This window comes from Anolis carolinensis, unplaced genomic scaffold (assembly GCF_035594765.1).
Source record: "Anolis carolinensis isolate JA03-04 unplaced genomic scaffold, rAnoCar3.1.pri scaffold_7, whole genome shotgun sequence".
NCBI classification, from domain to species: domain Eukaryota; kingdom Metazoa; phylum Chordata; class Lepidosauria; order Squamata; family Dactyloidae; genus Anolis; species Anolis carolinensis.
This window is the reverse complement of record NW_026943818.1, coordinates 6,916,728-6,927,756: the sequence shown is the minus strand read 5'-3', so window position 1 is coordinate 6,927,756 and position 11,029 is coordinate 6,916,728. Positions and strand designations below refer to the sequence as shown.

General features: G+C 46.5%; 1 protein-coding gene across 10 annotated transcripts in view; it reads left to right on the top strand.

Moving 5' to 3' along the window:
• The window catches only part of cacna1b (calcium voltage-gated channel subunit alpha1 B), a 250,165-nt gene that overhangs the window by 220,244 nt on the left and 18,892 nt on the right, over positions 1 to 11,029 (top strand). For 9 of the 10 annotated variants that reach the window (XM_062960070.1, XM_062960067.1, XM_062960066.1 and 6 more), the window contains 5 exons: positions 8,077 to 8,185; positions 8,401 to 8,505; positions 8,647 to 8,756; positions 9,952 to 10,070; positions 10,208 to 10,349. In XM_062960070.1, the coding sequence (XP_062816140.1) occupies positions 8,077 to 8,185; positions 8,401 to 8,505; positions 8,647 to 8,756; positions 9,952 to 10,070; positions 10,208 to 10,349 (585 nt within the window). The remainder of the gene's footprint in view (positions 1 to 8,076; positions 8,186 to 8,400; positions 8,506 to 8,646; positions 8,757 to 9,951; positions 10,071 to 10,207; positions 10,350 to 11,029) is intronic. The other variant, XM_062960064.1, reaches the window with a different exon arrangement.

The window sequence follows — 11,029 nt, the reverse complement described above, 5'->3', positions numbered from 1 at the left end:
AGAGGGAGGAGGAAGTACCCCGGAAGCATCCCACTTCTCCCTCTCCATCTCTTGAGTGAAGGGAGCTCAAGAGGAGAAGAGGGAGAAGAAGGAGGAAGAGCCCCGGAAGCGCCCAGCGATTGCTGCAGCAGCAATTGCGGGGTGCTTCCCAAGGGGCAAGGGCTCGCAGAGGGATGTCTTGCTGGAAGAAAGAGTTTCCTCCAGCAAGGGCCTGACTGAGGGAGATCTGGGGCGCACCTCGTGGTTCTCGGAGGGACAAGCCCTTGCTCCAGCTGGAAACTCCGAGAAACGAGGAGGTGCTGTGGGTTTTCCTCGGCTGGGCCCTTGCTGGGGGAAACTCTTTCCTCCAGCAAGGGACTGGCCAAGGGAGATCCGGGGCATGCCTCGGGGTTCTCGGAGGGACAAGCCCTTGCTCCAGCTGGAAACTCAGAGAAACAAGGAGGTGCCACCAGTTTTCCTCGCCCGGAGGGCATGCCCCCTCCCAGCGGGGAGGGGGAAAAAAGACAAAAAAACTGCTCATTAGCCTTAGGGCACCTGGAGGTGCCTCAACTGCGCCCCCAGAGGATGGCGCCTTCAGCAACCGTGTAGTTTGCTTACTGGTTGAACCGCCCCTGGTGGTCCCCAATAACTAAAATATGATCCACAGCCTCACCGTTACTACATTGTTGCAATGAGGTGTCTGGTCTTGTGAAACCCGCTCATAGTGCCGAGGCAACGGGGATGTCGAGAGGGGAAAGGCTGACTACCCACAAAAGGCATGACAACAAGCCTCCTGACTGCTGCTTCTCCTCCTCTAGTGCCTGGAAATGGGGACACCTTTGTGTCTTCTACGGCAATTAGAGGAGGAGGAGTGCAAGAAACGTGTCATTATGTCCCCATTTCTAGATGCAGATTGTTACACCCCAAGGTAGCGAGAGCATCCTGAAAACCACGTTGAAGCCAGATTCTTAAGAAAAGCAGTTTATTAATGGATATGGATATGCAAGCAAATAGCATAAAAGTCAATAGAGGAATTAGTCCATAGTATAAAATCTGTTCAACACAAGTCCCTTCCAATACCGTAATCCACAAAGGAACTAGATAGTTCCGCCAAGAAGTTGGAGTAGTGTCAGTCCTTGGAAGCTATAGGACACAATGAAAGCTCACACAGGTAGTTCTGTGGAAACGCTTTATTGAAATCCTTCTTGCCAAGACGAGTACAAAGCTGCTACTAATCAACTTCCCTAGCATATCAAGCTACTACTTCCCCCCAGCCCCCCTTTCATATTCACACTTGTCTGTCAATAGTCCTTTCCCAGGCTTGAAAACCAGATCATGGCCACAAATCAATCCTCCTAGCCAGATGGTTCTTATCATTTAGGCTATCTCCACCCCAATTGCTTTGGCAGGATGGGAATAGTTCAGCTAGTATGAATGCTGGGCAATCACATACTGACAAGTAGTCCGTAACACTGTCCAAACTGGGTCAGCCAGAAGTTTCAAGGAACAAGGACAAGACACTGTAATTCACAAGGGAAGCAGTTGCCAAGGAGTCGCAGATTCGAGGTTAACAAGGTATACTCGAGAGTCACAAAGCACGAACACAGCCTGGAAATCCTGAATTCAGGCACGTGAGCAAGGCAAGGAGCAAGAGACAGGAACATAGATTCTTCTTCCAAGAATAGCAAAGTTGACACCACAACCAGGGCAGGGAGAGAAGCACCTTTAAAGAGTTTTCAAGGCTGCAAGTCAATGAGAATTGGGATGCACAGAATTTCACATGGGAAAGTTAGTCATTAGTGCATCTCGGAGCCAAACGTTGACTCCGTCTTACACCCTCCCTTTGACTCCTTTCCTTTGCAAAAGATTCTCTCCGATTAAAAGCAGCATCCTCCCCTGCGTCAACAACATCTGGCAAAACCAACCTTGACTCAGGATCGGAATGTTCGCCAATTAGTGGAGTCTCTGGCTCTACTACTTCGGGCACCTGCAGAGGCATTGGGCTTTGCTCCAAGTCCTGGATGAGCCCAAAATCCGAATCAGACTCTGAATCAGACTCCATCTCCTGCTGTAGTACAGAAGTTACAACACAGATGGAGGACATCTTCTACACTGGGGTCCTCCTGCAGTTTTAAGTAATTAAGTTACAAGATGTCAACTACACATTAGAAGGAACTTTTTCACTGTAAGGGAAGTTCAGTAATGGATCCTACGGCCTAGAAAATAGCAGAACCAATTGCCTAGAGATGTGCTGGGGCCACCTTATCTATACATCTCCACAAAGAGACTGACTTGCTCCCTGTTGGGGATACCCTAGTTCAGCAGTTCACAACCAGTGGGTTCCCAGGTGTTTTGGCCTACAACTCCCAGAAATCCCAGCCAACTCCAACTGCCTGAATCAGGGGACATCCCAAAAAGACATCCCATCAGAGGGTTATCATTATGGGCCCCACAGAAGTATTTAGGATCATCTCAGCACCTTTGCTGGTTGCCCCTCGTATTCAACAACATGGAAGGAAAGGACCATGTTCAATTGATTTTACCTGTGGGGAAAATGGTGGATAGAGTCTCTTGATCCATGCAACCCTCTGATCCCTGTCAGTTTGGCACCCCTGTCCTAGTTCTCAGTATTCCACTCGTCATTGCAGCATTACGCCTTTCTCACACACATTTCTCTTGACTCCTATTATCTTTTCTCTTTTACCTGGCTCAGGTATGGAGCCTGAATCTGTGACTTGACCTGTGTTGACAGCAACATTTAGCAGACCTATTATTTCGGTGGCTTCTGGTGGCTTCCATGTCAGTGGGACCAATGACTGTTTTGGAGCTTTCCAAGGTGCTAGATCTTGTTGAAAGATAAGGTTCAACACCTAGGAGAGCTAAGGACCCCATTAAAACCCGGAGTGACATGGGAGTTGCCAACCAACACTACTCTGTGTCATGGAAATAGAACTGTGGAGTGGGTTGGGTCCCCAAAGGTCAACGCATTGAACCCTCTCCATTGCAGGGATTCACAAGTAACGCATATGGGACAGGTGGGCCATTGAATCATTGCTGCAGATCCTTTAGCTTCTTTTCTCAGAAAATGTCTGCTTCCGATTTATTTCGGGAATTATATGAGGCCGTGTCGCTAGCGATCCCTTCCTCTCCATACCCTCACCATTTCAGAAGATCTAGGCTGCCGATGAGGATTTATCCCGCTCTCGTTCGCTCGCAGCCCGCTTTCTGTGTCTACATGGCATTTCTCTTCCACAGCCTCCTTGTGGGCCGCTTTCTCTCCACCCTGCCCCTCAGCTTGTTTGATCACCCCATCCTTCTGTAGGCATGTAGGGCTATGTGTCTGTGTGTCGCCATTCACCAGTCTTTGCCAAATTGTCGGTGCATGACCCCATCCCTTGCTTGTTATCTTGCATGCATTATTATCTTGATGGCTTGATTCTGTAGCAGCAGGGAGAGCTATATCCCAAAGATGCGCTGGAGGGCTTCTTAAGGACGGCTCGTTTTTAGCAAGGAGGTTGGGGATGAAATTAGTTTGAATAGAGGCACAGTAGAGTCTCACTTATACATCATAAACTGGCGGGAAGAATGTCAGATAAGCGGAACTGACGGATAACAGGGTGCGTGCTTGATCATCCACCCTCCCTCCCTCGCTCACTTACCAGGCTGGGTCCCAGCACCGGGACCTGGTGGGGTGAGAGTGAGTGAGAGAGTGAGCGAGTGAGAGAGGGCCTTTGCCACCCTCCTTCACTCGCCCATTCTCCATCCCTCGCTCACTCACCCAGCTGGGTTCTGACAGCACCAGGACCTGGCGGTGTGAGTGAATGAGAGAGTGAGTGGGCAAACAAGGGAGAGTCTTTGCTGCCCTCCTTCACTCGTCCGTTCTCCATCCCTCGCTTACTCACCCAACTGGGTTCCGGCAGGACCAGGACCTGGTGGGGCGAGTAAGTGAGTGAGAGAGTGAGTGGGTGAACGAGGGAGGGCCTTTGCCGCCCTCCTTCACTCGCACATTCTCCATCCCTCGCCCACTCACCCAGCTGGGTTCCAACAGCACCGGGACTTGGTGGGGTGAGTGAGTGAGAGAGCAAGTGAGTGAGGGAGGGCCTTTGCCGCCCTCCTTTCCTCGCCCGTTCTCCATTCCTCGCTCACTCACCCAGCTGGGTTCCGGCAGCACCAGGATCTGGTGGGGTGAGTGAGTGAGTGAGTGAGTGATAGAATGAGTGAGCGAGGGAGGTCCTTTGCAGCCCTCCTTCACTCGCCCGTTCTCCATCCCTCGCTCACTCACCCAGCTAGGTTCTGGCAGCACTGGGACCTGGCGTGGTGAGTGAGTAAGTGAGAGAGTGAGTGAGAGAAGAGAGGGCCTTTGCCGCCCTTCTTCACTCGCCTGTTCTCCATCCCTCCCTCACTCACCCGGCCAGGTTCTGGCAGCACCAGGACCTGGCAGGGTGAGTGAGTGAGAGAGCGAGGAAGGGCCTTTGCCATTGGATAATACGGAGTGTCGGATAAGCGGAAGTTGGATAAGTGGGGCTCTACTATATATATAGTGATACAAGTCATATATGGGGGAATTATTGTCTTCATACATTGTAATAATAATAATACTAATAATAATAACACCAACAACAACAACAACTTTTTTTGTACCCCGCCTCCATCTCCCCAAAGGGACTTGGGCGGCTTACATATGGCACAAGGTGCCTAAAACAACGCATAAAATAAACATAGTACAATACAAAATAAAACCACTAATACATAAAACAACAATATGTATAAATAGATGTTTAAAAGAATGCTCAACTCAGTGGAGATGGCATTCTGCAGTCCGCATATTCTATATCAAGAATCAGGAGGAGGTTAGTCGTAAAAGCATTGTATCCCAAACGTGAAGGTTTTGTCTCTGTGAGTCATACTCCTCTTATCTGGACCGATTCCTTCCTGGAATTGCCAGGGTTTCATTAAGAAATCATCACAGTTGCACTGCCTGAGCTTCCCCTCCAAGCTCAGAATCCCTTTTGACTGCAGAAGATATCCACGGGCTTGCTGTCACCGTGACAAAAGCTGCGCTGCTCTGCCTTGCCCGTGGCTTTCTCCTGTTCCGAAAATGAAATGACAGTGAAACAGCCTAATTGGAGGCAAGGGACTAGGGCACTCTCGACTAAAGAGTCTCCTGCAATCATCTTCTCATGTAGCTACTACTCCAGAACTACTACTCCAGGGCTCTCTTGTCACGTGGAAATGCCTGGCCTATTTTGCTGGCTGCTAGTTCAGTATATCAAGCAACTGCGAAAGCTCTTCTCTCTCCAACTTCAACTGAGGTTACTTTAACTGGCATGGTTCAATGCCATGGGGTCAATGGGACTTGGGGACCTTCTCTGCCAAAGAGTGGTAGTGCCACACCAAAGCAGAGCCCCTAAGATTCCATACCATTGAGCTGTGGCAGTTAAACTGCATCAGTTCTACAGTGTGGATGCACCTGGAGAGGGTAAGCATCTCAAATTATCTATGGCAGCATTTCTCAACCAGGGGGTCGGGACCCCTGGGGGGGTCACGAGAGGGTGTCAGAGGGGTCACCAAAGACCATCAGAAAAAACATATTTCTGATGGTCTTTGGCAGAGAATGATGAAGATCTCTTCACCAGTCCTTCTCTTTCTTTCTGGAAACACAACAAATCCTCCCACCAAAAGCCCAGTTTGCCCAGTTCTATCATTGGTGGGGTTCAAGGGGTTTAGATTATAGGTGAACTACAACTCCAAAACTCAATGTCAATGCCCACTGTAAAGAACTAATATCGACTGCCACCAATTTGGAAAGATGCAACCACCAAAGACGCAGGGAGATGTTTACTTTCACTTTAAAGTGTAGCGTCTTTTCTACAACCTAGAATAGTCAAAAATAATCTTTATGGGTTGGGAGGTGTAATGAAGTACGAATTTTGGTTTACAGATGTTATGTTTAATTGTGTGTTTATGTTTTAAAAGGGTAAGTATTACAGTTATTGCATCTCAGCATTCAGAGGCTGGTTGCCATGGAGAAGTAGGCAGAGCCAACTGCCGTTTAGTTGAAGAAAGTGCAGAGTTTAAAAAAGAAAGTCAGTTTGTGCTCTGATGAGGCACAGGGAAGATTGATTCTAGGTTGATGGGATCAAGGAGACTCAATTGTTCATTTTGAGTCGGTTTGGTGACTTATTTAATGTAGTCTGTGTCCTGGTAAGGCACGGAGAATCTGTGATAGTGTATCACAGAGGTGACTGTGGTTTGAAGTCACTGGATAGTCCAAGTTTCAGACTTTGGGAAGAAATCCCAGCTGGACTCACAGAGATCCATTGAAGTAACAGTTAGAAAGGAGCAGAGGAATAGGTTTTAACTACTTTAAGTAAAAGAAGTGATACTTTAGAGAGTTGATTCATCTCATTCTAGTATTGTAACTGTTAATAAGAATACCTCTAAGTGAGAAACAACATTGTAACCACTAAGCTCTGTGCCTGAATAAACTTGTTATTGTTCTTCCAACATCTAAGCCTCTGTCGCATATATTCTAAACCAAGTTACGCTACCCTTTAAAGTGAAAGTAAACATCTCCCTGCATCTTTGGTGGTTGCATCTTTCCAAATTGGTGGCAGTCGATATTAGTTCTTTACAAATTGGTGGCAGCGGTGGGATAAAAAGATTCCCCCTGCCTGAAAGAACCTTAGTCTTTATTAGTTCTTTACACCCACCAAACCTTTCCAGTATTTCCTGTTGGTCATGAGAGTTCTATATGCCAAGTTTGGTTCAATTCCATCTTTGATGGAGTTCAGAATGCAATTTGATTGTAGGTGAACTATAAATCCCAGCAACTACAACTCCCAAATGTCAAGGACTATTTTCCCCAAACTCCACCAATGTTCACATTTTGGCATATTGAATATCCATGCCAAGTTTGGTCCAGATCCATCATTGTTTGAGTCCATAGTGCTCTCTGGGATGTAGGTGAACTACAACTCCCAATCTCAAAGTCAATGCCCACCAAACCCTTCTGATATTTTCTGTTTGTCATGGGAGTTCTGTGTGACAAGTTTGGTTCCATTCCATCGTTGGCGGCGTTCAGAATGCTCTTTGATTGTAGCTGAACTATAAATCCCAGCAACTACAACTCCCAATGACAAAATCAATCCCCTCCCCAACCCCACCAGTTTTCAAATTTGGGGGTGTCGGGTATTTGTGCCAAATTTGGTCCAGTGAACGAAAATACATTCTGCATATCAGATATTTACATTATGATTAGTAAAACGACAGTTATGAAATAGCAACAGAAATAATTTTACGGCTGTGGGTCAACACAACATGAGGAACTGTACTAAGGGGTCACAGCATTAGGAAAGTTGAGAACCACTGATCTATGGGATTTGGGACTGGTTTTCCAGCCAGTCAACAAGGATAGAGCTCTCCTAGCAGAACCGTTCCCTGCTTGCCTTTCACTGCTATGCATCGTCCTCGTTTCTTTGTCTTGCTCCACTCTTATTTCTCACTTGAAAGTAAGTCTGAACTATTGGGTTGGACTGAGTTGCATACATTTTTTGCTGCTAATTTTTCCTGTACTGATGGTAGGGAACTCAGCAACCTCTTTGGCACCATTTGGTCGGAATTTAAGATCGGTTTTGGAATAGCTTTGCTTTCCAAGAGAAGAACCGTCCGTGCCAGGTTCCTTTCCTGGCTTTAAATAGTGAATGAGAAACATGTATAAAGTATACGGCAAGCAGTTGTTCCCAATCCCATTGGGGATGAGGTCTTCATACAAGCAAGAATTTGTACCTTTGTTCTTCATCTTGCTGCAAGAATCACAGAACTGTTTCCTTTATTCTGCCTGCTGTGAAAAAATTCAGGAAGCAAAGCACAGGGAGATAAATGCAGGTTGTATTTGAGAAGCTCCAAATTGGATATGCAGTCGAAAGAGGAACCAAAAACAGTCGTGGGCCTTATTCATGGTCCATTGAGTCAGTACAGGAAAGATTAGTACTTGATAGTCTCTTGATAGTCATTCTGTTTATCTCTTGGGTGGAAGTGGAGTTTGGGTGGTAGAGGCGTTGGCTGGTCTTGATGGGGAACCTGTCTCTTTCTCAGCGTTTGGTAAGAATGAACATGCCCATTTCAAACGACGACTTAAGTGTCCACTTCACATCTACGTTGATGGCCTTGATCCGGACAGCTCTGGAGATCAAACTCGCATCAGGTGAGAAGTCTACAAAGGAGGTCCAAATGGGGGAAACCAAAGGGGAGAGATGGTGAGCTTCTAGTAATGGTCAATTTGGAAGTTGGGGAGATTGTCGGTCCCAGTAGGAGAGTTACACAAGTGGGATGCATTAGCCTGGTCTATGGGTTAGTCTACTCACACTGTGGCTTCCTTCTAAATTCTTGTCTGAGATGTTCTTCATCTTCATCTGACAGGAGTCCTGCAACATCAGTGCGATGCTGAGTTAAGGAAGGAGATCTCGCTTGTGTGGCCCAATCTTTCCCCAAAGACCCTGGATCTGTTGGTGCCACCTCATAAACGTATGTGTCCGTTGTCCTTCAGTCAGGACAATAGTTCTGTTTCTTTTCCCTTTTTAGTCATTCATCCTTTCTGTTCTCACCTTCTCAGCTCTATTAATCTCTTTCCCCCCCCCCCCCCCAATTCGGTGTTTGTACTTCCAGCAGAAGCAATGACCGTGGGCAAAGTCTATGCAGCCCTCATGATCTTTGACTTCTATAAACAGAATAAAAACACAAGGGACCCTTCGCACCCAGCCTCGGGAGGTCGCCAGGTAAATCCTTCTCTCTTGCCCCCCCCCCCCCCCACACACACACACACCTCACCATCAAAATACAGCAGAGCCTACGTTCGAGGCCCCCATTCCTGCTTGTGTAACATAAAATTATTATGAAATCCAGTGCGGTGGGATGGCTTGAGCATTGGACTTTCACTCTGGAAGACAGGGTTCAATTCTCTGTTTGAATAGGGAAACCCAAGGACTGACCTTGGGTGAGTCAAAGACTCTCCATGTGAAAAATATGTTAGGGTAGCTTATAGGGTAGCTTTAGGGTTGCCATAAGTGGTAGGATTGCCGTAAGTAGTAGGGTTGCCTTAGGGTTGTCATAAGTGATAGGGTGGTGTAAGTGGTAGGGCTGCCTTAGGGTTGCCATGAATGGTAGAGTTGCCTTAGGGTTGTTGTAAGTGGTAGAGCAGCATAAGTGGTAGGGTTGCCATGAATAGTAGAGTTGTGTTAGGGTTGCCATAAATAGTAGGATTGCCTTAGGGTTGCCATGAATGGTAGAGTTGCCCTAGGGTTGTTATCAATGGTAGGGTATCATAAGTGGTAGGGTTGCCTTAGTGTTGCCATGAATTATAGAGTTACTTTAGAGTTGCCTTAGAGTTGCCATGAATAGTAGAGTTGTGTTAGGGTTGCCATGAATGGTAGAGCTGCCTTAGAATTGCCATGAAAGGTAAGATTGTCTTAGAGGTGCCATGAATGGTAGAGTTGCCTTAGGGTTGTTATAAGTGGTAGGGTAGCATAAGTGGTAGGGTTGCCTTAGGGTTGCCATGAATGGTAGAGTTGCTTTAGAGTTGCCTTAGGCTTGCCGTAAGCCAGAAATGAATTGAAGGCACGCAACAACTAATCATTGCTTAGATGACTTTGCTGTGAGGTTATGTGACCTTGGGCCATCCTAGGAATGGGCTAGAATACAACTAATGTTCATGGTTGGGGAAAATTTGTAATTCTGGGGCCCCATTTTTCAGATACCAACCCTTCTCCCAAAATCTTAGACTCCGGATCAAAAATGGCAAAACTCTAAATCAGATCTCATTTATAGCACTAGTATTCCACTTGAAGCTTTATAGCGACATCTTATTGAATTCTGCAGTCTATAGTTTGATGGTGCACTAGATCTCTCTGGCAAAGACTTCTCCATGCTTTATAGTATACATGATAACTCAGTGTTTCTCTTTATGTCTTGCAGACTGGGACGGTTTCTCTCTTCCAGCCCTTGAAAGCAGCCCTTGAGCAAAGCCAACCAGTGTTTCCCAATGCCTTCCTGCGGCAAAAGAGCTCTGCTTCACTAAACAATGGAGGTGCACTGTGAGTCGCCAGAAATATCTTTTTCTTGCCCTCATATAAGGCCATAAATTAAGGACAGAGCTATACCAGGAAATGAGACTCATCCACATCTCCATTCCCTATATATATATATGCGCTATGTCTCTCTTTTCTAACAGGCCAACGCCAGAGGTCGGAGGGATCAAAGAATCAGTTTCGTGGGGCACTCAGCGGACTCAGGATGTGTTTTATGAAACAAGGACACCAGCTTTTGAGCGTGGCCGTTCCGAGGAAAGTTCCATTCAACCGAAAAGCAAGCAGGTGAGCATTCAGCAGGATGAAGGGAACTCTCCTAGAAGAGGGTTCTTCCTTCATAACTCCCAACCGTTTCAGTTAGGCAGGGATAGTTCCAATAAATCCCTTGTCATCCCACTCTTGGAGCTGCTGTTGCACTCTAGTCTGGAACCCACCTTTGCACTCAACCCACACAGGAGTCCAGTAGTATCAACTAAACAGTTTATTGAGCAAAGCAAATATAAATAGGCGAAAACACAAAAAGTAATATGGAAAGCAATGTCCAAAAAGCAAAGGGAAAAGGGTGTTCAAGAGGCAATAGTCCAGACAGCACAGTTCTGTTCAATAGTAGTAATGTATAAGAAAAAGTGAGGAAGCAAAACTCAGACATAAATCCAAAAGGAAGAATCATAAATCCAAAACCAGGAATCCATGAACATGAATACAGGATATTCCCAAAGGACCTAGACTTAAACATGAACATGGAACAAGAACCAAGAGCCACATGGTAACGCAGCGTTGCCTGATCTGACTCTAAACAATCTGTTAATTTAAGGACTACAAAGACATGAAGTCATGTATTTGACATCTGCTCTGTTGCTTCAAGGCTTTTCCCTCCTCTTGTTTCTCATGAAAGCGTTGTGACCTCCGCAGCTTAGCTCCCTCCTCCCTAAAATTGAGCCTCAAACTCCTACTAACTGCAGGTG